This window comes from Indicator indicator, chromosome 12, assembly GCF_027791375.1.
Source record: "Indicator indicator isolate 239-I01 chromosome 12, UM_Iind_1.1, whole genome shotgun sequence".
Taxonomy (NCBI): domain Eukaryota; kingdom Metazoa; phylum Chordata; class Aves; order Piciformes; family Indicatoridae; genus Indicator; species Indicator indicator.
In genome coordinates, this window is record NC_072021.1 from 7,061,045 (window position 1) to 7,086,589 (window position 25,545).

At 48.2% G+C, this 25,545-nt stretch overlaps 1 protein-coding gene across 1 annotated transcript in view; it reads left to right on the plus strand.

The window, feature by feature from the left end:
- The window catches only part of JPH1 (junctophilin 1), an 80,943-nt gene extending 55,856 nt beyond the window's left edge, over positions 1–25,087 (plus strand). The window contains exons 3-6 of the mRNA XM_054385396.1: positions 241–359; positions 15,400–16,061; positions 24,703–24,798; positions 24,906–25,087. Of these exons, the coding sequence (XP_054241371.1) occupies positions 241–359; positions 15,400–16,061; positions 24,703–24,783 (862 nt within the window). The 3' untranslated portion in view covers positions 24,784–24,798; positions 24,906–25,087. The remainder of the gene's footprint in view (positions 1–240; positions 360–15,399; positions 16,062–24,702; positions 24,799–24,905) is intronic.
- Positions 25,088–25,545: the final 458 nt, after the last annotated feature.

Sequence of the window (25,545 nt, forward strand, 5' to 3'; positions counted from 1 at the left end):
TGGGTCCTGCCCAATTTTCCCAAGGTGTTGGGTGGATGTTTGGACTGGATGATCTTAGAGGGCTTTGCCAGCCAAAACATTGCTATGATTCTATGCTTTGCAGTTACTCACAGCAAGCAGGCATAAGCCAGTGTTACAGGAGAGCATATGGCAGCTGAGGGCAGGAGCTCTTTGCTCTCACACCCTTGATGTGTCTCCCCAGAGTCCCCCCTGCATAAACCTCTTTTCTGCTCTGTACAGAACTGCTCACGCAAGAGCTAAAGCTGATGCTGCGGATCAGGCTGCTCAGGCTGCTCGCCAGGAGAGTGACATTGCAAGAGCAGTTGCCAGAGAACTTTCACCAAATTTCTACCAACCAGGTAACTGGAGGGTGGGGCTGGAGGGTGGGGCTAGTTTGGCACTTTTTTTTTTACATGATTATCATTGCAGGGAAAAGGTTCTGTGTTGAGTTGTAAAAGCTGATTTCAGTGTGAATGTTGTCACTTATACAGCAACAATGGTCCTGGGTAAGTCATGAGGGGTGTGCATTGCTGGAGGAGGCTTTGGTTACAGTCTGGAAGCATGTGATGAATTTTGCTGTGTATAAAACCAGCTATGGTGAAAAGTCAGTATCAAGCCTACACCTTTTCCTCAAACCAACCCCTTCTTCAGGACAGTGTGTCATAGGCAGACTTCAGAGAGCAGAGATCAACAGGAGTTGGGGCTATTTCTGTAATGTGTTTTAGGGAAAGTTCCTTAACTTTTCTACTGTCCAAGGGAATTCTGACAGTCCTGGAAAAGGCTTTACCATAACAGATGATGCTTCCCAGCACAAGAAGGGCACAGAGCTATTGCACCAACTCCAGAGGAGAGCCACAAGGATGATCCAAGGACTGGAGCACCTCTGCTATGAGGATAGGCTGAGGGAGCTGGGGGTGTTCAGCCTGGAGAAGAAAAGACTCCGGGGAGAACTTAGAGCTGCCTTCCAATACCTGAAGGGATCCTGCAGGAAGGCTGCAGAGGGACTTTTCATCAGGGTGTCTAGAGACAGAACAAGGGGAAATGGTTTGAAGCTGAGGCAGAGCGGGGTTAGACTGGAGCTGAGGAAGAAGTTCTCTAGTACAAGGGTAGTGAGACTCTGGAACAGGCTGCCCACGGAGGCTGTGGATGCCTCCTCTCTGGGGGTGTTCAAGGCCAGATTGGAGGAAGCCTTCAGCAACTGGGTGTAGTGGAAGGTGTTCCAACCCATGGCAGGGAGATTGGAACTGGATGATCTCCAAGATCCCTTCCAACCTAAAGCATTCTGTGATTCCATGAATTTCTGATAAGTTTTGTACCTCAGGCTCTGAAAGAGAAAGCTTTCCACTTTGCTAACTTGTCCTGAGAATAAGCTGCTGTGGGAAAGCGTCGCTGTTCTCCAATCGCTTGTGCTGCTTGGCACACTGTGTGCAGGTGTGCTGGCAGCAGCCAGGAAACGTCTGCGCTGCATCAGCAGGTCTCTTGAAAAAGAGGGGGGAAAAAAGCCAAACCAGCTCTGTAAACAACAGTTAAGCTTTCTTTTTTTCTGTCTGAGTGACTGAGCTCCTCATTACCTGTGACCTAAGTTTATTTAGAAAATCCGAATAGGCCACCAGCATCCTGGCCTGGATCAGCAATAGTGTGACTGGCAGGACCAGGGCAGGGATTGTCCCCCTGGACTCAGCACTGATGGGCCACACCTTGAGTCTTGGGTTCCGTTTTGGGGTCCTCACAACAAGAAGGACATTGAGGTGCAGCTGCGGGAACTGGGGTTGCTTAGCCTGGAGAAGAGGAGGCTGAGGGGAATGCTCATTGCTCTCTACAGCTCCCTGAAAGGAGGCTGGAGCAAGGTTGGGGGCTGGCCTCTTCTCCCAGGCTGGAATGGGCCATAGGTATGATCAGAGTGCTGGAAGACCCCAGAACAGTGATAGGAGGAAAGGAAACGGCCTCAACCTGCAGCAGGGGAGGTTTAAGTTGGACGTCAGAAGAAAATTCTTCACTGAAAGGGTTCTCAAGCACTGGAAGAGGCTGCCCAGGGAGGTAGTTGCCCATCCCTGGAGGTGTTTCAAAGCTGCAGAGATGTGGTGCTGAGGGTGCAGAGGTTTAGCACCAGCACCAGGTTGGACTGGATGATCTGAAAGGGCTTTTCCAACCCTAAGACTTTGTGATTCCATGATTCTGTTCTATGACTGACAGGGTTACAGGAGCTTTTTTCCCTAAAGCTGTGCACACTGGTCTCAGGCAAAACCAGGCTTCTAGTTTGCTGTAGCAGGGATTCATCTGGTGGTTCATAGTTGTGGGGATGGAAAATCCTTGCAGAGCCCTCCACACAAGGTTCTGCCTTTGGAGATGTAGCAAATGTGGCAGTCTTTAAAGAGGCCATGTTTACAGAGCCTTTTTATCACCAAACAAAATGAATTTGGAGAATTCCCAGCTCTTACCTGTTTGTTTCCTTCAGGCATCACTAAACTTGTAGACATGTCAGAAGAAGGCGTAGCAGAACAGGCAACAAATGGAACCTGCGTCATACCCTCCTTCACAGGAGGCATCCAGGGACACTTTGAGGTTATCTTTGCTTGGAGAAAAACTATCTACACTCTTGTGTGTCTTGATCAAAGCCAGAGCAGGACAGATGCCTCACAGGAGGGCTCCTCCCATGGCGCAGCAGAAAAGAAAGGCTTTTGGCACCCAGGGGGAATATTGCTTAAGACTTAATGGATGCTTTGCCTTACCTATTGCAGTCTTCATTCCACAGGCCATCTCTTGTAAATCCATTCTCAGGAGGTGGCCTGAAGACTGCACAGCGAAGCCATTTGTCCATGTGCAGAGATATCCTGCTCTTCAGAGAAACATGGAATGGCTTAGGTTGGAAGGGATCTCAGAGGTCATGTACTGCAACCTCCCTGCCATGGGCAGGGACGCCTCTCATCTAGCCTTGGTTGCTCTAGGCCTCATCCAGCCTGGCCTTCAACACTTCCAGGGAGGGGGCATCCACAACCTCTCTGGGCAGCCTAGTTTCAATGACTAACACTTGATTACATGGAGGAGAGGTAAAACTGCTTTGCTGCAGGGTAATGGTGGCCTTGGCACTTTACCAGAGAGCATCTGCAGTGGTTTATGGCAGATGATCTCTCAGACCAGCCAGCTGTCAGGAGAACATCCCTGGCTCACCAGATCAAGTCTTTGAGCTCCTAAATAAGGCAGGAGAGAAATCAAGGTGCAGTTTATCAATGCTCTCTTTAGAGAGGGACAAAATTTCTTTAGGTGAAATGCATGGGAAGAGAACGAAGATTTCCTGGTGTGATGGTTTGAAACTGTCTTTTTAATTTTTCCTTGCAAAGTTCAGAAGAGAGAAAGTGAAAGAGTATAAATAAGTCACTATTGGGTGTAAGAAAGCAAAATACTGATTGTTCTAAACACTTCCATTGGATAGATAGAAATGTTTAAGAACTATTACCCAAAACAAAGTAGGCACTCTGCACATTCTGCGTTCTGCAGTGGGGGCAGTTGCTGGGCTGTCTGGCTGCTGTTTCTTCTTCTCTTCTGGCTGAAGATAACACTACTGACCTTGGCAGCTAAGTTAACAACTTTCTGCTTAACTAACTCTGCTTCTCTGTCCAGGGAGGTCTGGGGGGAAGCTCCTGGGAGAGAGAGGCCCCTTTGGGAGGGTCCCCTTGGGGGGAAGCAAAGGGAGATCGGTTGTGCTTTTCTGTTGATTGTACATATTTGTAAATGTTGTGACTTTTGTATATTTGTACATATTCATTGCATTTCATTGTAGATTTTAGACTCTGCTTGTAAATACAGCCTTCATTTGCTTCCAGACTGGGCTAGCCTGGTTATTGTTGGTGGGGGGGGAATTTCAGCTCACACCGACACACTTTTTAGTTTTGGCGCCCAACGTGGGGCTGGATTGCTTGTATGATTTATTTCTGCTCAGATTAGGAAGCAAAATGAAGCTGTTTTGGATTTTGAGTCATTTTATTTCCTCTGTTATCAGTGTGATTGTCTACAGATGGGCTGTTTCCTGCATGATAGACAAGATTGTGAGATATGTGGCATATAAGTTGTTTCTTTGGGTTAAGAACAAGTTACTGAATGTTGGTGAATTCTGTTGTGGTCTTATTGGGCTAAGAAGCTATGGTAACTCAACTATGGATGTGCTAGCAGACACATTTGAGTTTGTTACTCCTCTTACAACTACAGAGGGTCTTTGGTACCTTAGACATCTTGTGCTAATCTTAATTTTGTTGCTTCTTGGAATAATCATATGGCTACTGATAGCACTGTGTCAAGAAAGACATAAGGCTACTTGCTCTTCCAACTCTGCTGTGAATGTGAAAACCAAGCCAGTAAATTTGGTGGCCACTGTAAGCAGAAAGCGCAAAGGAGCTGCAGGAGGAGATGCAGATGCTGCAGGAGATGGTGCAGATGGAGATGAGGGTCCTTCTACTCAGGGTCCCTCTGTTAAGAAAGATCCTTCTGGTGAGGAAGAGAGGGTTAGCCTTAAAACTCTGGCAGACCTCTTGAGACCCCACATGGATGATGGAGATGTAGGTCAGGATGTAGACCCTGGTACATTAGCAACTGCTGGCAGAGCCTCTGAACTCAAGGAAATTCAACGGAGGATTACAACAGGATTATGGGGACAGCGACCTCAGGATGATGATGATGATGATGATGATGATGATGATGATGATGATGATGATGATGATGATGATGATGATGATGAGGATGAGGATGATGATGAGGATGATGATGAGGATGATGATGAGGATGACATACAGTCAGCTAATGCACCCAGACAGGAAATTAGACATGTGAGGAAGGATTACATCAGAGGAGATAATGAGCCAGTCCTGTCTTGGCTAGCCAGGTGTTTTGATATGGGAGCCCCAGCATTGGTGGTAGGCGACAAATCGGCCTCTCAGTTGGGGATGCTCTCAAAGGATACAGGCACAGACAGGCACCTAGGCAAGTGCATTGGTAAATCATCTCTGCTGGGGTACCTCAGCGAGACTGCCAGTAGGAGGCGTGCCCACAATAAAAAGTGTGTCGGTGTGAGCTGAAATTCCCCCCCCACCGACAACAACCAGGCTAGCCCAGTCTGGAAGCAAATGAAAGCTGTATTTACAAGCAGAGTCTAAAATCTATGATGAAATGCAATGAATATGTACAAATATACAAAATTCACAACATTTACAAATATATGCAATCAACAGAAAAGCACAACCAATTTCCCTTTGCTTCCCCCCAAGGGGACCCTCCCAAAGGGGCCTCTCTCTCTCCCAGGAGCTTCCCCCTCAGACCCCTCTTGGACAGAAAGCAGAGTTAGTTAAACAGAAAGTTGTTAACTTAGCTGCCAAGGTCAGTGTGTTATCTTCAGCCAGAAGAGAAGAAGAAGAAAACAGCAACCAGACAGCCCAGCAACTGCCCCCACTGCAGAATGCAGAATGTGCAGAGTGCCCACTTTGTTTTGGGTAATAGTTCTTAAACATTTCTATCTATCCAATGGAAGTGTTTAGAACAATCAGTATTTTGCTTTCTTACACCCAATAGTGACTTATTTACATTCTTTCACTTTCTCTCTTCTGAACTTTGCAAGGAAAAATTAAAAAGACAGTTTCAAACCGTCACACCTGGTGAAAAGAATAAGAATTGGTTGGATTTTGCCGGTGTTTTTCCCTGTGATGTTTGGTTGCTGTGACAGCATCAGTACAAAGGTGCTGAACATCACAGGCTTCAGAAGGAAGTGTCTGCAGCTTACTCTAAGACAGGTTCTGATAGCTTCTGATGCCTTTAAAGAACAGCTGTGGTTTGCATGCTCTTTAACCAGTGGTGCTTGTCCTTAACCTCAGAAGGTAACAAATCCTTTACAGATTCACAGATTGCATTGGGTTGGAAGGGACCCTCAAAAGTCAACTTGTCCAACCCCCTTGCAGTCAGCAGGGACATGTCCAACTAGATGAGGCTGCCCATCCTTCCCATCTCCCTTCTCTCTGCCACCTCCACCTCCTCCAGTGCACAAAATGCAAGCTCCATATGGACAGGAAGGAGAGAGTTCTGCCTGATGCTAATTAACTGGAATCTACTGGCTAAATGCATGTGGACCAGGCCAGATTCTTTTGGTTTAAAAGCCAATTCCAAGCAGCGCTTTGCCTGATTAGAGTTACCAACCATGCCTTGCAGCACACAGAAGCTCACAGGTTATTTTTAGTCATACAAGAGCCTGTTCATTTTCTGAAATTATTCGACATACGGCTTCATCATCCTCACACAACTGTTGTCAGGATTCTTTTCTCCACAGCAGCTTTTCTCCACAAGTTATTGTCTCTGTCTTCTTTCTACACAACTCTGCAGAAGCCAGAGCCTATAGAAGTGTCCTAAGGCACTGCTGCTGTATTTGGGACTCAGAGAAAGAAGGTGTGCTAAAAAGAGGTAAAGGTTTGGAGCTTTGTTCTTGCCCTCCCCTTTCTTTTTATACCTCTTGTCATAACTCTTGACAACTTGATTTCCAAGTTTATCACCAGTCTCGCCAAGCCCTAGGTATAGATGCTTCCATCCTTCCACATCATTCCCTTTGCACAGTATAAGGCCCTTCCTGCTTTCTGGAAGCCTGCACCCATCCTGCCCTGCTGCCATGCACAGCTCTGGCTCAACCCACTCTGCAAATCGAGACTGGAGAATAGGAAGAAATTCTTGACAGTGAGGGTGGTGAGACACTGGAACAGGCTGCCCAGGGAGGTGGTGGATGCCCCCTCCCTAGAGCAAGGCCTTGAGCAACCTGATCTAGTGGGAGCTGTCCCTGCCCTTGGCAGGGAGATAGGAACTGGATGAGCTTTAGTGTCCCTTCCAACCCATTCTGTGGATCACTGAATCTACAACAAGGGCATGCTTGGGTGGAGGAAAGAGGTGAGAGGATGTGAAGGAGTAGTTTTAATTCTTCAAGATGCTTTTTCAGTTTATCCAAGATACTTCTGAGTCACACAATCAAATTATTTTCTTACCAAAAAATGCATGAAATTAACTTTGAAAACTAGTAAGAGAGAGAGAGGTTCCTGCAGAGAGTTAAAGGTGCTGCAACCACTCTAATTTTCACAGGCTTCCATTCAGTGCTGAGCTAGTTAATTAACATCCAGATACAACTTGTAGTTGCCTAGTAAAGGCCACAGAACTTGACTACTAAGCAAGCTAGACAGAAGCATCCTGGACTGCTGTCTTAGCTGCGTGCCTGGCTTGAGGTAGCTTCTTGAATTCTAGCCTAGGTAGAGCTGCCTGAGCAGCCACCATGAGTTCACTGATGAGAGCAATAATCTGAGAGAAAGAGGTCCTTGGTGCCTTAGTGTCTCCTGTTCAAGATTCTTGGTTTGTTCCCAAAAGAACCTTTCCTTCCAATGGAGAGCCATGAAGGTGCTGAGGGGCCTGGAGCATCTGACTGACAAAGAAAGGCTGAGAGAGCTGGGGTTGTTTGGCCTGGAGAGCAGCCCCAGTGGGGATCTTCTCAATATTCAGCAAGAGCTAAAGGGTTGGGATGGAGAGGATGGGGCTGGGCTCTTTTCAGTGGTGCCCAGTGACAGGACAAGGGGCAGAAAGCACAAACTGGAACCCACTGGAACTTAAGGATAAACTTTGGTGTGTGGGTGCTGGAGGCCTGGAGCAGGCTGCCCAGAGAGGTTGTGGAGTCTCCTTCTCTGGAGACGTTCAATCCTGTCTGGATGTGTTCCTGTGCAACCCAACCTAGCAGGGGGGTTGGACTGGATGATCTCCAGAGGTCCTTTCCAACCCCCACCATTCTGGGAATCTGTGTGATTCTGTGATTCCAGGACTGGGAACCTGCCCACTCATAGCCTGCTCCAGTAAATTTCTGTAGTGGTCTGTCACAGTGTCCATCAGCCAAGGGCACGGAGAAGGAGGGTCTATCACATGGGAGTATTATCACAGTGTCAACATTTCCATTGTAAACCCTATTTATATCTGTGTCATAAATATTTGTGCCATGGTGAAATTCAGCTAAGAAGGTCTGTGTGGTGAGAAGGTTCCTCACAGTGCTCACGTTGTGGTGATTTATCTGGAAAGGATTTTATTGTACTAGTGAGAGATTAAAGTCTGTTGGAAAATGTGAAGTTTCTCATGTTATTTTATTTTTAACATGTGATGTGGATTAGGTGAACCTACAGGGGCCTCAGAGGAGCTGATCTCTAGAGGTCACTTCCCACCCCCACCACGCTGGGATTCTGGGATTCAACAAGGCCAGGTGCAGGGTTCTGCACCTGGGCTGGAACAATCCTCTTTGTCAGTCCAGGCTGGGGGATGATGAGATTGAGAGCAGCCCTGCAGAGGACTTGGGGGTGCTGGTGGAGGAGAAGCTGGACATGAGCCAGCAATGGGCACTGGCAGCCAATGGCAGCCTGGGCTGCATCAAAAGCAGAGTGGCCAGCAGATGGAGAGAGGGGATCCTGCCTCTGCTCTGGGGAGACCTCACCTGCAGTGCCATGTCCACCTCTGGAGCTCTCAACACAGGAAAGACATGGACCTGATGAATGAGGGGCAATGGTTTGGAATTAGAGAAGAGCAGCTCAAGTCACAGAATCACAGAATGTCAGGGGTTGGAAAGGACCTCCAGAGATCGTTCCATCCAACGTCCCTGCAATGAAGGCCCACTTAGGGCAGGTCACACAGGAACATGTCCAGGTGGGTTTTGAAGATCTCCAGAGAAGGAGACTCCACGACCTCTCTGGGCAGCCTGCTCCAGGGCTCCAGCACCCTCATACTGAAGAAGTTTCTCCTCAAGTTGAGATGGAATTTCCTGTGATTGCGTTTAGGTGCATTGCTCCTCATCCTATCACTGGGTACCACTGAAATGAGATTGGCTGCATCCTCCTGACAGCCACCCCTCAGATAGTTGTAGACATTTAGGACCCTTCTCAGCCTTCTCTTCTCCAGACTAAACAGCCCCAAGTCTTTCCTTCATAAGAGAGTTGCTCCAGACCCTTCATCATCTTTGTAGCTCTCCATTGAACTCTCTCCAGCAGATCCCTGTCCCTCTTGAACTGGGGAGACACAGTACTCCAGATGTGGTCTAACTAGGGCTAAGCCGAGGAGGAGGAGAACCTCCCTTGGCCTGACGTCCACACTCTTCTTCATGCACACAAGTTTACCATTGGCCGTCTTGGCCACGGGGGCACATTGCTGTCCCATGGGTAACTCACTGTCAACCAGGACTCCAAGGTCCTTCTCCGTGGAGCTGCTCTTGTAACCTGTACTGGTGCATGGTGTTGTTCCTACCCAGCTGCAGGACTCTACACTTATCCCTGTTGAACCTCATGAGGTTCCCCTTTGCCCAGCTCTCCAGCATGTCCAGGCCACACAGCCTGACAGGGTGTCACCACTCCTCCCAGTTTGGTATCACCAGTCCCTGTGCTGGAGCAGATGTTTTGACCTTTGCAGAAACAACTATGAGAGAGCACAGTGCCATGGAGCCTCCATCCCAAACCTGTGTGCAGTGCAGGGAGACTGGCAGTAGAGCAGTGAGGGCACAACCCACACCAGCAGGGCACAACCTACACCAGCAGGGCACAGTCCACACCAGCAGCTCTCTTGTGCTGTGCAAACATCAGAACAGAGCAAACACAGGGACGTGAGAACCTGCCTTGGGTTTGGCCAAGGTGTGTGCTTGGCTGTGCATTGTGAGCAGTAGGTGTGTGCTGTGGGCAGTGAATCAGTAACTCAGTGCCCTTGGTCCTTGTCTGGGGTGTGACAGGAGTGTTTGGTGTGGCTTTAGGCAAGGGCCTCCTTGTTTCTATCCATGTCAAAGCCAGGACAGAGCACTGGCAAATATTTGGAAGATGGCAGAACTGCATGAAGAGCTGTGCAGCATGACTATGTTTTCCATTCTCAGTCCAGAAAAGGCTTTTTCAGTTAGAAACATGTCCCTGCCCATGGCAAGGGGTTGAACCAGGGGACCTTCAAAGGTCCCTTCTGTCCATAAACCATTTTATGATTTCATTTTATGACTTACGTGTTCTAGCAAAACTAGGTAGAAGCTGTTTGTAATACTGCACAAAACTGCTTCCTGAGGATGGAGAAAGCAGTTGAAAGGACAACCTTGGTCCACAGTTATTTGTGTGTTTGGGGTTCTGCAGAGGACATTAAGAAATCTTTACCAGTGACTGCCTGTTGTAGGGTCAGTGGTCTGAAACTGGAGCAGGGCAGATTTCGTTTAGACATCAGGAGGAAGTTCTGCACAGTGAGAGTGGTGAAATACTGGAACAGACTGCCCAGGGATGTGCTTGAGGCTCTGTCCCTGAAGACATTTAAGATCAGACTGGATGTGGCCCTGGGCAGCCTGCTCTAGTTGGAGGTGTCCCTGCTGAGTGCAGGGGGTTGGACAAGATGCCATTTCAGGGTCCCTTCCAGCCCAACGCAGTCTGTGACTCTTTCCTTAACAAGAAGGGACAGCTGCATGTAAGGCTGCTTTCAAACCTGTCCCTGTTCAGTGACACCACCTCTGCAATTGCTCCTAGGTGGGGGATTGGTATAGTGTAGCTTCCAGATGGCTGAATGCTGCTGTGCCTTTGTCAGGCTGTGGCACCAGGGTGGTCACACACAACGTGCTCTCTTTGTGCTGTGTTTTTAGGTCATGTCAGTAGTAGCTGGTTTGAAGGACAGCAGGCTGCCAGATCGAATCAAACAGTGCCAGGGCATGCAGGCATCACTCTCCATGACGCTCATGGAGCTGGGGAGTGAGGAACCATTGCCACATGCTAGTTTCTGTATCGCCTTCAGTGCAGCACAAGAGGAAAGGCTGCCAGGGGTACTGCTTGAGGAAGCAACAATGCTAGCATCAGAGTGACAAGCCCTGAGTGTGTCAGCTGGAGAATACTTCAGCAAAGCAAAGGAACTATCAAGGAAAGGAGGAGGAGGAAATGAGCAAAGCTGGGGATGAGTCTGGAGAACAGGTCTCGGGAGGAGCAGCTGAGGGACCTGGGGGTGTTCAATCTGGAGAAGAGGAGGCTGAAGGCAGACCTCATTGCTCTCTGCAGCTCCCTGGAAGGAGGTTGGAGTGAGGTGGAGGTTCGTCTCTTCTTCCTAGTATCAGGTGATAGAATGAGAGGAAATGGCCTGAAATGGTGCCAGGGGAGGTTTAGGCTGGAGATTAAGAGAACTTTCTTTGCTGCAAGAGTGGTCAGGGATTGGAACAGGCTGCCCAGGGAGGTGGTGGAGTCCCCATCCCTGGAGGTGTTCAAGAAACCTATGGCCATGGCACTTGGGGACATGGTTTAATGGCCAAGGTGATGTTGGGTTGATGGTTGGATGGTCTGGATGATCTCAGAGGGCTTTTCCAACCAAACCAAATCTATGTTTCTGTGATTACAAAGCATTCCAAAGAGGCAGCATGTTTTTTTTAGAGTACTTTTGGATTATGGAAAACACACAGGCTTCTCCCCCTTGTAGCTTGCTTTCCTGGGCAGCTGTGGTACTTCCCTGCTAGTGGCATTAAGTCCAGGGGAAAAAAAAAAAGAGAACGAATTGTGAGATAGCCAGAAAAAAACCCCAGCAACAAAGACAAAAGAGAAAGTATTGTAAAGCAGCCAAATGGAATTTAAAAATTAATTCAGGCAAGATTTTAGATTTGTCCTTTGCTAGGAAAGCTGTTTAAGAGTGCTGAAAATGTTGGTCTCTGAAATGCAACCAGAGGACAGAAAGTAAAGCAGGCATCCAGAGCTCACTTTCTTTGACACCTTACCAGTGTCACAGTCCCTTCCATCTCAGGTCTTGTGTGCTGTGCTTGATTTTTAATCTCTAGCAAATGTAGGATTTTTGGGTTTCATTCTGCACAGTTCAGCAGAGCTCTTACCACAGCTGGCATCACCAGCTTCAGGTGGAGCCAGAGCAGGGCACTGAGGGCCAACAGATGTCAAGGTGAATTCAGAAACCAGGAACTGACATCCCTGTGCCTCCCTGGCAGTAAGGCATTGCTCTGTAGGGAAATCCCACCTCCCACCTGGAAATCCTCAGGTGCCCTCTCACTGTCTAGGGACCAGAAATCTGACACTTTGCTGCACATGGACCCAGCCACAAAGCAGCTGCACCATTCCATGCTGTTGCTGGTGCACTGTATCCATCAGAAGGGTCCTGCAGACACAGTGGATGACAACCTCTCAAGCTACCACTAGAAAGCATTTCTTTACCAAGAGAGTGTTCAAACCCTGAAACAGGCTTGCTACAGGGATCTTCAGTGCCCTAAGCTTGAACTTTTGCCCTGTGACTCTCCCCTCTCCTCACTGCTTGGGACACGGTGCTGAAGCAGCCCCGTGCTGCCAGTGTGGATGTCTGACAGGGCCATGTGGGAAAGCCTGAGGCTGGCACGTCTCTAACAATGCTGTGGCAGAACCAGGGCACCCTTCTCTTCTCAGTGACAGGGCTGCCCATGATGCCACATCACTCACTGGAGCTCTTCCAGGAGGTCTGGGCTTCCCAGTGCAAGAGGGGCAGGGAACTACTGGAGAAACTCCAATGGAGGACCACAAAGATACTGAGGTGCCTGGAGCATCTCTATGAGGAGGAGAGGCTGAGAGCCTGGGGCTGCTGAGCCTGGAGAAGAGCAGCCCCAGAGGGCATCTGATCAATGCTTAGCAAGAGCCAAAGAGCGGGAGGCATGAGGATGGGGCTGGGCTCTTGTTGGTGGTGCCCTGTGACAGGACAAGGGGCACTGGGCACAAACTGGAACCCAGGAGGTTTCACTGGAACTTGAGGAAAAACTTCTTTGCTGTGAAGGTGCTGGAGCCCTGGAGCAGGCTGCCCAGAGAGGTTGTGAAGTCTCCTCTGGACGCTTTCAAACCTACCTAAGTGACCCTGCTTTGGCAGGGGGGTGAGACTGGATGATTTCCAGAGTTCCCTTCCAAACCCCACCATTCTGTGATCCTGTGTGACCTGTGATCCTCTGAAGGATGTGGTACACAAGGACACCACAAGAAATTCTAGGTTTAGAACATCTCAGAGTGTGTCTGCAGCCAACCCAAAGCTTCCTTCAGCCCCTGGCCATCAATGAACTGCTGTCCAAGCCAGCCAGTAGACAGCAGGAGAATTTACAGGTCTACATCACACACACCCACACAGTCCTTAGGCTTCCAGAGGCTCTTCTCCCCAGGCACTGGCAACTTCCTGCTGTGAGGATGCTGTCCAGCTGCTTCCATCACAACACTTGTGTGAGCCAAAGCCTCCCCCCGGCTGACCTTCGGGCAGCAAAGGTCCATCAGTTTGGAACTGAGGGTAGCAGGGCCAGCAGGTGACTGTAAGAAGGCACACAGGTTTACCCACAAAGGAAGCTACTCTTTAGCTGAGCAGAAGACATTTCTTGGTTCTACTTCCCAGATCAGGTTCTCCTTGGGCACTCCGAGTGTCTAGGAACTTATCCCCCTCATCCTGTCGCTCCAGGCCTTTGTGGGCAGCCTCTCCCCACCCTTCCTGTGGTCCCCTTTGGGTGCTGGTGGGCTGCTGTTGGGTCTCCCTGGAGCCTCCTCTTCTCTAGGCTGGATGCCCCAGCTCCCTTGGCCTGTCCTCGTGGTGGGGGTGCTCCGGCCCCCTGGTCGTTTTCGTGGCCCTCCTCGGCTCCCTCTCCATCAGGTCCGTGTCTTTCCTATATTGAGGGCTCCAGACCTGGACACAGTACTCCAGATAGGGTCTCACCAGCACAGAGTGGCAGAACCACCTCTCTGGATCTGCTGGCAACACATCTTTTGATACAGCCCAGGAAATTATTTGCCTTCTGTGCTGGATACTCACACTGCCTGCTCATGTCTGGCTTTTCATTCATCGGCATCCCTGGGTCCTTTTCCTCAGGCTCATCCCCCAGCCTGGATTGATAGTGAGGATTGTTCTGGCCCAGGTGCAGAACCCTGCACTTGCTCTTGTTGAACCTCATGAGATTTACCTGGCCCACCTCTCCAGCTTGTCCAGGTAAAGAATAAGAAATTACTACCAGGTTAGAGAGAGAGAGGAAAGGAAGTATGTGGGAAACAAAACGGAAGACAAGTGAAAGCTCTTCAGGAAAAGAATTTAGACATACTTTAAACATTTTTGATAATAAGAAATGTGTGGCCATGGCACTTTGGGACATGTCTTAATGGCCCTGGTGGTCTCAGGTTGATGGGTGGACTTGATGATCTTAGAGGTCTTTTCCAACTGAAACAATTCTTTGATTCTATGATCTGCTAGTTGCTTGCACTACAAAGTGGAGAACAAAATTCCATGTTTATTTCCTAGACAGACATTCCCATCTTGCCTTCTTCTCACCCTCAAATCCTGTTCTGTTCCTCACTGTGATAGGCCTGGTCTGTAGGATCAGATGCTAGTGACCCCCTTTCCAGGTTCCCATGGTCTGATTCCTTTGGAGTGCTCCAGTGCTGAAGGAAAAGCGTTCTGTTGCCCACATCTGTAGTGTTAGCTATTGCCTTTCACCTAGGGCCCAAGGTAAGTCCTGACAAATACTCTTGGTCCTCAGAAGGGAGCTGGAACTGTGCTCTTGTTCCTTGGAGCCAGCAGGTCAAATAGGATCTGAATGCACTGAACAGATGGAAAGAAAGTCCTTGGACAGTCTCCAAAGGTAACCAACACAGAACCAAGAATTTGGGTGTTGGAAAGACCTTCCTGGTGAGATTGGAGGCAAGAGTTGTGTCTCTAATAGCCATGTCTGGTGTACTGCAGGGGTGGGAGGTTGGGCTGCTGTACTATGTTAAGGCAATACTGAATGTCTGGTGAGACACCCACAGACCTCACTTGGTTGCAGATGGCTACAGATCTCTCGGGGGGAGTCAGTGTCACCCAGCATCAAATATTGCCAGATACCCAGCAAAACTATGGCATGGTTAGCCTGCTGACACTCAGCTTCTTTGGGAAGCTCTATCTGAAGGTGATACTTCTGGTTTGGTGTTTGCTCCCACCAGTCTCTCATGAAGACATGGGCAACCGAGACCCTGCTCCTTTCCTGTTGCACAAATTCCAACACAGTTGGGAAGTCTCTGGAGGAGAGAGAAAGTCCCTCTGGCCAGCCTTGGGAGGCTTTTAGTTGATCATAGGAAACACTTAAGAGGGGTGACAGTTCTGAGGCCCAGGTGTGTTCCCTGTGAATGTCTCCAGTCTGTCAAGTGCCATCAAATACCAGTAAATCTCTTCTCTGGATGTATCATGGGCAGTGGGGAGCTGTCACAGGATGGGAGTTCTCCAGATGGGTGAGGAACAGAGCAGGTGCCACGTGAGCAGCACTGTAAGGCTGCAGAGATGGTGTTCCTGCTGGGGTGCTTTCACTGCCCCTGCTGGTATTGTGACACCCCAATGCAACAGTTCTGCTGTGAAGCCTTCGTTTTGTTTTAATCATAGGATTTCTGTTACTTTATGTTTCAGGCCCTGATTATATCAAACAAAAATTTCAAGAAGGAATGGAGGTAAAAGAAAAATCTGAAGAAAAAGTTCAGGAGAAGCCACCTACCCCAAAAGAGTCACCTCACTTCTATCGAAAAGGTACTACCCCCCCTCAGACCCCAGAAGCAAGTCCAAGGCACAGTCCTCCTCCTTCTTCTGAGTCTTCTCCTTCAAAACAACAGAAAAGGCAAAGCTCCACTTCTGGGGCAAGACTCAATCAAGACAAAAAGCTCTTAGCCACTGAGAATATAACCCCCACGGTTAACAAGCCTTTATATTCAAAAGCATCAGCGAAGGAGGAAGTAGCTGCAAAGCAGCAGCCCAAGTTTTCAGCCCATCACAACCCCACCAGCACAGAGAATGGGGAGCTGCATGGGCACTACCACGGCTACTATGTCAAAACCAATCCAGCAGTGCTTCCACAGATGCTCAGGGAAGAAGATGAATATATCAACCCCTCCTCGTCAGCACTCGCACGGGTACCAGCCTCACAGAAGCCAAGCCCCACTAGGGCTGGGGGTAAGCCAGATGCCAAAGAAAACAAACCCCAGACAAAAATGAAGAAACCAGAGTTTGCTGCGCCAAAGAACTCAGCTCCCAGCGAGCCACACTCGCTGGTGGGAAAGCAAGCACCCAGCAGCTCGGTGAGTACTGCGCAGAGCTTCCTGCCGCTGCCCTCCTGCCTCCTCTGTGAGCTCTGCAGCCTGGAGACAGGCAGAGCTCACTCCTCTCATCCTCACCTGCACACAGCCTGCCAGCTACAGCCCACTGCAGCAGGCTGCAGGGAGGAACAGGTGCTCCAGGCCTCTGTATTATCCTCTTTGAAACTGGGAAGGGACAGGTGAGAGCCAAGTTCTGACAGGCCTTTGAAACATGAACCCCATTCCAGCCCCAAACAGCAGTGTTGCTCCCTACAACTCCCTGGAAGGACATTGTGGAGAGGTTGGTGCTGGTCTCTTCTCACAGGTGATTAGCAATACTCAGGAGGGAACAGCCTCAGACTGAAACAAGGCAGGTTTAGACTGGACATTAGGAAAGATTTTTACACAGCAAGAGTGGTCAAACACTGGAATAGGCTGTCCAGGGAGGTGATTGAGACAACAACCCTGGATGTGTTTAAAGCTGGTTTAGATGTGGTGCTTGGGGATGAGGTTTAGGGCTGAACATTGCAGAGTAGGGTTAATGGTTGGACTTGATGATGCCAGGGGGGTCTTCTCCAACCTGAATGATTCTGTGATTCTGGCATTCTGTATGTGTTTGTGCATTTTGGGTGCAGACACACATCTGTGTTTTCCTCCCCCCTCAAAACAACCTTCACTGTACTGCAGTGGCAGGACTGGGAGTCCCACTTATTCTCATCCCCAGAGGTCTCATTTTGACTACTGCTGGTGACAGGCTGATGGCATCTGGTCTGACCCAGTCCAAACTCCCCATTTTCATTTCCTTCTCTGTGTTGAATGTAGGCCCTAAAACCAGGCAATCTGCATCAAAGGAGAAACTGTTTTAAAATTTGTACTTGGAACAGTACTTGCCTGTTACAGTGATGGGAAAAATGACACTTTCTTCTTCATCAGGAACTGGGGAAAGAGTTTTAAAACTGTACATTCCTTGTTGTTTAGAAAGAAGAGAGATATCAATAGTTATGCAAAAAGGAGAGCTGACTAAGCATTTCTATTCCATGTCAGAAGAAAAAGCCAAGCTATCACACTAAGAATCTCTGATGATGAGAGAATGATGAGAGACTGATGAGAGACTGATTGGGAGAATTCTTTCTGGGCCATTAGAAACCTGGGGAAATGTGCAGTGTAGATGCTAAAGTGAACTGTTAGTGAATAAAGAAGTCTAGATGAAGGGGCTGCCCAGGGAGGTGGAGGGGTCAATGTCCCTGCAGATGTTTAAGAAAAGCCTGGATGATGCACTTAGTGACACCAGACTTCATTAATAAGGAACTGAAAAAGAATGAGGTGCATCAAAAGCAGCGTGGCCAGGTAGGTTGAGAGAGGTGATTCTGCCACTCTGCTCTGCTGAGACTTCACCTGGAGTCCTGTATCCAGCTCTGGGGCCTCCAACACAAGAGAGACATGGACCTGCTGGAGCAGGTCCAGAGGAGGCCACAAAGATGATAAAGGGCTGGAGCAGCTTCTCTATGGGGACAGGCTGGAAGAGTTGGGGCTGTTCAGCCTGGAAAGGAAGAAGCTCTAGGAAGATCTTAGAGCTGCAATTCAATATCTGAAGGGGACCTACAGGAAGGCTGGGGAAGGGCTGTTTAAAAGGGCTTATGGTGACAGGACGAGGGGCAAAGGTTTGAAACTGGAGCAGGGCAGATTCAGGTTGGACATCAGGAGGAAGGTCTGCAGAGTGAGGGTGGTGAAATACTGGAACAGGCTGCCCAGGGCTGTGGTCGAGGCCCCATCCCTGGAGACATTCAAGCTCAGACTGGATGTGTCCCTGTGCAGCCTGCTCTAGTTGGAGGTGTCCCTGCTGAGTGCAGGGGGGTTGGGCAAGATGAGCTTTGAGGGTCCCTTTCAATCCAATGCAATCTGTGAATCTGTGTGAAAGAACCAACATGCATTGTAAAAGATCTCATCAAGCATCTTTGACATCCTCAGGTTTGGCAGAGGAATCCTATCCTTAGTCAGGGAGGTCACTTGCTTTGCTTCTACACAGTTATGGATTCTGACAAGGGAGCCAAGAGTAATGCAAAGGCTAAATGTCACATTAAAATAAACTGTAACAAACTGACTGATGGTTCCCAAAAGTCATTAGAAAAACATCAGTACTTTGGTATTGTTGTGGTGAGGTCATGCCTAGATTAGTTCTGCTGCTCTGTTTTATTAACATCCTTATTAATGCCATGTAGAGGACATGGAATTATTACCCATGAAGTCTGCAGAAGACACAGAGACCAGGAAACTGATAAATAATGAAGGCAACAATTCAGCAATACAAGCTGATTCAAATCACCTGCTAAGAAAGATGCAAGTGTAGTTACTCATGAGCATCACAGTGTAAGAGGAACATGGAGCTGTTGGAGCAGGGCCAGAGGAGGCCATGAAGATGATCAGAGGGGTGGAGAACCTCCCCTGTGGGGACAGGCTAAGAGAACTGGGGTTGTTCAGCCAGAGAAGAGAAGGCCCCAGGGAGCTACATTTCAATATCTGAGAGGGACCTACATGAAGGCTGGGAAGAGACTGTTTTGAAGGGCTTGGGGTGATAGAACAAGGGGCAATGGCTTTGAGCTGGAAGAGGGCAGGTTTAGACTGGAGAGTAGAAAAAAAAATCTTGACAGTGAGGGTGGTGAGACGCTGGAACAGGTTGCCCAGGGAGGTTGTGGATGCCCCCTCCCTGGAGGAGTTCAAGGCCAGGCTGGATGAGGCCTTGAGCAACCTGGGCTGGTGGGAGGTGTCTGGCTGGGAGGGGGTTGGAACTATGATCTTTAAGGTCTCTTTCAACCCAACACATCCTGTGAACCTATGAATCACAGCAAAGTTTTAAGATTGTTCGTTGGAAAACATTTAGTAGAGCCTGGCCTTGCAGGACTGGAACTGGGAAAGGTTTGATGGATCAGGAGCCAGAGAGGCAACTGAGCATGAGCTCCCAATCTGCTGCTGTTGTTCAGAGATGTTCATATAATCCTTAGATTTATCAACAGGAAAGATTAAGCAAGAGCACATGGGAGTCTGTTTTATCTGGTTTTGGCATTGGTGCAGCCACTTCTGGAATGAAACAGAGTGTACACAAATCAGGGATTTAAAATGAAAAAAAAAGCCTTAAGGAAAGTCCCACCAAGAGCTGCAAGAATGATTAAAACATATCTTAGAATGGCACATTAAATCACTTCTTGGAAGGACACTTTATTAGAATAGCTGCCCAAGCTACCAGGCAAATGTGTAAGATCCCACAGCTGGACAGATTTGGATAAAAAGTCTTGGTTTAAGTTGCTTTTAATGATCTTAGTTCCATGCCCCAGCAGCTTTCAGAGCTGTCACTGCATGCTTTGGTAACGAGCATTTCACCAGGAAGAGAGCCTCTGGTTCAGCAGGAAGCTTATGTCCTGTTTTGTGCGGATCAAAGTAGATGGTCACAGCGGGTTTGTAATCTGCAAATCTGCATCACAGCTGATATCAGCCCTTTGACCTTTCACATCTCACAGACAGCACTCTTATCTAGGGTAACACAAAGCTCCCAGCTTTCTCAAGGCTGAGTAAGCAGGCACAGCTCTGGTGAAAATCAGTGGCTAGAAGTAGTCCTCATTTTTCCTCTGTTCCATGGTTTGAAACTGCAAGAGTCTTCACTGTAAGAAACCAAGCAGGGCAGCTAAGCAGCAGGTTACTGACTTTTTAGAGTCATCAAGGAACTGCAAACACACAGAGACAGTTATCAGGAAAGGTGAAAAAGGGATGAGATATTGGCCACTGGCTGCTGCTTGCTGACTGGTGTTCCAGATCCTCTGGGATCTGTCCTCTGCTTCATTTGGAGCACCCTCTGAAGGCATTATTCTTCTTATCAGCATTTCAGGGAGGAAGAAATGTAGAGTTTAGGAACTCGTTTTGGACATAATGCCAGGCAAAGCTGCATGTAGATGTAGATGCATGGCCTTGGACACCCTCCAGGGAGGGGGCATCCATAACCTCCCTGGGCAACCTGTTCCAGTGTCTCACCACCCTCGCTGGAAAGAATTTCCTCCTAATCTCCAGTCTAAATCTGCCCTCTTCCAGCTCAAAGCTGTTTCCCCTCATCCTGTCACTACAAGCCCCTGTAAAAAGATCTTCTATAAAATTTAAAGGTATGATTGTTAAAGAATATAAAGAGAAAAGGACTCTCCAACTCCTGAAAAGGGAATGGGAAAACAGGGGTTTGGAATGCAAAAATTTCATCTGTGTCATTTCTTGAGCATTTTCATGGGAGTCTCCAGAGGTGCTGTATAAAATTGTGCTGTGCTTTCTCAATCTTCTCAGTGCTAATGCATTAAGGACATAGAGCCAGGGTTGCCCATTTTCAGTTCTTCCTTCCATCTCTCCAAATCCAAGCCATTTCTCATGTATGAATGAAAGATCAACCTTCCTTTGGATTGAGAACTTTGAACAACTTTATTTACAGACAAGCCTGCAGCAGCTGTTGCAGCGATCAGGGTCATGTTTCATGTTTTCTGTGAATCTGTTACATCCTTAACCTTGCTGGATATCATCTGTGCAGTAAGTCATTTTCAGGAAGGGTTCTGACTCCCTAGATGTGCCCATTTCTGACATTGTACTTGAACAATATCATCACATACTTCTTCTGCCACATATATAAATGTCCTTCACTATCTACTTATTTTCTAATCTTCAAAAATCAAAGTCTGAAATCAATTCAGAGACTGCAAAAGTCATAATTTTATCAAGGATTGGATAAAACAGGGTGACAAAGTCACCTTCATCACCTGCCTGTTTGCAGGCATTGACCCTAATACCTGAGGGGGCAGTCACTCTGGCTTAAGCACCTTCTTTTTAGAGTCATAGAAGCACAGAATCTATACCAACATTGGTGCCAGACCATGTCCCTCAACACCACAGTCTCTGCTTCTTTTAAACACCTCCAGACTGCTTTTTGCCCCAGGGAGAAGTGTTCACGGAGGCAGCTGACCACAGAGCAGTGCTGACTTGTTTCTCATTGCTCCCCAGCAGCCTCTATTCCCAGTATCAGCTTGACACCCTGCTGTCCCATTTGAATGTCATCTCATTTGAGATTGGCTTGGACTAGGGGAAAAGTAGGAGTGAATTGCAGAAAAATACAGTTGTAGAGTAGGATCATAGAACTGTTTGGGTTGGAAAAGCCCTCAGCAGACTTTCCTGATACATTCAGAAACATGATCAAACAATGTTTGTGGAGTGCATGGTTACTGTGCAAAAGGCTACTACCTCTTTAGTAGACACCTATGAAATGAGCACCTAACACTTTAGGATCAATACCATAAACAAGACTCTTGTGTCCTGCAAGGGCCTAAGATAACAAAAGCTAAAATTAGTCTGAACAGCTCAGGAGTGACCAGAGCAGGTGCTCTAAGGAAGCTGTAGTAGAAAAATTCCAGTCATGCTTTAAAACTGCCTTTCAGCTTCAAGTAAGTGGAACATGTAGGTAGTTAGAAACACAACCATACAATCTGTCTTCACTTAGGGAGGGAGAACCACAGCATGGTGACAGTTGGAAAGGACCTCTGGCCATCATCTAGTCCAATATCCCTGCTACAGCAGGGTCCCCTGGAGCAGGTCACACAGGAGCACATCCAGGCAGGTCTGGAAAGTTTCCAGAGAAGGAGTCTCCACAGCCTCTCTGGGCAGCCTCCTCCAGGCTCCAGCACCCTCACAGGAGAGAAGCTTTTCCTTATGTTCAGATGGAACCTCCTCAGTTCTGGTTTGTTCTTGCTGCCCCTTGTCCTCTCACTGAGTGCTACTGAAAAGAGCCTGGCCCCATCCTCTTGACCTCTACCCTTCAGATATTCAGAAGCATTAAGGAGATCCCCCCTTAGTCTGCTCTTCTCCAGACTAAAGAGCCCCAGGCCTCTCAGCCTCTGCTCATAGGAGAGATGCTTTTCAGGTCTGTTCTCTGTCCCCAGGTGTCTGTGTCTGAACAGCTGCTTCTGAAGAGGTGCAGAGGGAGCTTTGTGGCCTTTATGGACAGAGATGCAGACAGGCTTCACAGTCCCCAGAGGTTTAAGGAGTAGTTGGCAGAACATATTTTGGGACTTACTCAAGAACTTAGCAGTCTATATCTGGCCTGCCAGCTTAACTGCTGTCTGGAGGTGTGTGCTGGGTGAAAGTGTTTCATGAGACTTTCAGGATGTGAGCATGTGATTGGTTAGGTGCTGAGCCAAGAAGGCCACCAGCATCCTGGCCAGGATCACCAATAGTATGGCCAGCAGGAATAGAGCAGAGATTGTGGTGAGGCCACACCTTGAGTGTTATGTCCATTGTATAAGAAGGGACATTTAGGTGCTGGAGCAGGTCCAGAGAAAAGCAGCAAAGTTGGTAAAGGGTCTGGAGAACAAGTCTTGTGAGGAGCAACTGAGGGAACTGGGGTTGTTTAGTCTGAAAAAGAGGAGGCTGAGAGGAGACCTCATTACTCTCTACAGCTACCTGAAAGGAGGTTGGAGCAAGGCCAGTGTTGGCCTCTTCTCCCTAGTAACTAACGACATGACAAGAGGAAATGGTCTCAAGCTGCACCAGGGGAGGTTTAGGCTGGATATGAGGAAAAATTTCTTTGCTGCAAGAGTGGCCAGGCGTTGGAACAGGCTGCCCAGGGAGGTGGTGGTGTCACCATCCCTGGAGGTGTCCAAGAAACAAGTAGCTATGGCATTTCAGGACATGGTCATGGAGGTGTTGGGTAGTAGGTTTGACTTGATGATCTTAGAGGTCTTTTCCAACCTTAATGATTCTGATACAATCATGACACAACTACTGTTGAGTAGCTTCCCAGTTACACTGCTGCAGCAGATTCCTAATAGGAAGTTCTTCCACCTGAACGTTCCAGAAATTACACAGCTAATATGAGCACTGTCTTGGAGCACAATGAGCTTCTGCAAGGCATGCCTTGTGTGGAAAGTGAACAGAGCAATGTCCTCTCTGATGAAATCTAGACCTTCTTATATAAGCCAGTGCTCCTTATGCAGCCCAGAAGGTTTTTTTAGTGGGCATCTTTGGATTTAAGAAAATACTCTCTGAGTGAAGAGTTTTTCTGCTTCTGCAGTAAAGGTGCAGCCTTGAAATATAAAAACATACAAATTGTTGTCAGACTGCGTTGTGGTAAACCAAATACATTGAGGAGAACAGAAGAGTTGAGAATTCCCATCTATTCAAGACATTATTTCAAGTTGCTCATTAGAAAGCCTCCATGATTAAAAAGTTTCTCACCTGGAGTTCTGTGTCCAGCTCTTGAGCCTCCAACATGAGAGAGACATGGACCTGATAGAGAGAGTCCAGAGGAGCCCACAAAGATGGTCAGAGGGCTAGAGAACCTCTGCTACAAAGACAGGCTGAAAGAATTTGGTCTGTTCAGCCTGGAGAAGAGAAGGCTTCAGGATGACCTTATAGCTGGATTTCAATATCTGAAAGGGACCTGCAGGAAGGCTGGGGAGGGACTGTTTAGAAGGGCTTGTGGGGATAGGGTGAGGGACAATGGTTTGAAACTCAAGTAGAGTAGATTTTGGTTGGACATCAGGAGGAAGTTCTGCACAATGAGAGTGGTGAAATACTGGAACAGGCTGCCCAGGGATGTTGTTGTTACCCTGTCCCTGAAGACATTCAAGTTCAGGTTTGATGTGGCCCTGGGCAGCCTGATCTAGCGGAAGGTGTCCCTGCTGACTGCAGGGGTTTTGGACAAGATGACTTTTGAGGGTCCCTTCCCACCTAATACAATCTGTGACTCTGAAAACTTTGTTCTCTTGCTTCACAGACAGATTAGAATGATCTGATGGTTGTGTATTCTAAACAAGTTTAACTCTAGCTAGGAAGGGAAGGAGTGTTAGATTAGGAGTTTAGATTTAGGTTGGATATGAGAAGAAACTTCTTTATTGCAAGGGTTCTTAACCACTGGAACAGGTGCCCCAGGGATGTGGTTGAATCCCCACGCTTGGAGGTGTTTCAAAGGGGCAGAGATGTGGTGCTGAGCTCTGGTAGAGTTAGAGAATGGTTGGATCATGAGTGATGATCTTAAAGGGCTTTCCCCACCAAAATGATTTTGTGATTCTCCTCTGACCTTTCATTTCCTCAATACACAGGTCTGGGATACAAGTGTTAGAGTAAACCAAAGGCAGTTTAATTTTGCAGGTGTAACGTTGTTTTTAGTCCATAATGGAAGCATTGCCAGGTGTGCTGGTGCAGCAGGAACTCCTCCTTTTCCCTTTGGCTAATCCATAAACCGATCTTCCTTGCATAAAACACATTGTCCTATCTGCTCTGAAGGGGGTTGGACCTAGAGGAGGACCATGCTGCCAGGATGAAGGGCAGTGCTCCTGCTGTCCTACAGCAGCTCACATTCTTGGGCTTTATTTTCAGCTGATCCTGTTTCCTGTCGGGGCTGCTTTCACATCTGAGCCAACTGCTCAGGCAGGTTAAGAACAGTGCCACACTCCGCTCTCACCTGCACTTACCCAGCTCAGCTGAAATCCAGGGGCAGTGGCTGTGTTTCAGGACTGCAGTCTGTAGGTAACCATTCAAAGCTGGCAGAGGTGACGGTGCCAGGTCATGCTTATTGCTGAGCAGTGTGTGGGAGGCTGCATCCATTCTGACATCTTTGTTTCATTTGCAGGGCCCTAACTCAGTCCTGATTGCCCTGGTGATGCTGTTGAACATTGGCTTAGCCATTCTGTTTGTCCATTTTCTAACTTGATTGGGATTAGGAAAGGTAAGCAAGGTCTCATTTTCCTCTCAAACCACCCCCTCCACCCCACCTCACACCATAAAAGATTGCATTTCCTCCCATCCCATTAACGTTCCCTCCTTTAATTGTAGCTATGTCTGAAGGTGGCTGGACGCAGTTGTTTAATGGTGTAACTGTTTTGACCCTTCAGTGAAGTCATCACAACTAGTGGTGTTAGCCCACAGTTCTCTGCAGTTGTGTCATCAGCCTTTAAATGGCACCTGTCTTGCTCAACCACAGGCAAGGAGGCTTGGAATTGGGATGGGACACGAGAGAGATGAAACTTGGAAAATTCAGCCAGGGGCCCAGCTCAGTTTCTCTGCTTTGGGGTCCTCTGCGAGCTGAAGCAAGCAGCCGTGCTGGAAAGCAACCAAACCAATCTGCTGAAGCAGCCCCGCCAGCGGCGCGCGTTGGCTGCTCCATCTGTCCCAGCAGTGTGACTGAAGTGGAAACGCACGGAGCTGCACTTTTGGTTGATGGAAGCTAACAGCTGCCTTACTATTTTACTGTCTGATGTGTGTGGTGGGGAGATGGGAGGAGGACTGCCAGAGGAATGTGCTCAGAGGACCCTGTTGCTGTGGAAGCGATTCCAGTGCCCGCTCCGATCTTGTTAGAAGAAATAGTTAGCAGCAGCAGTCACCAGGCTGATCCCATTACCTGCTGCTTTTAACATCTCCTGCAGTGCTCGGGGAGCTCGAGTTTCATTTGCCTGTGCATGATTCTGTTCAGTCC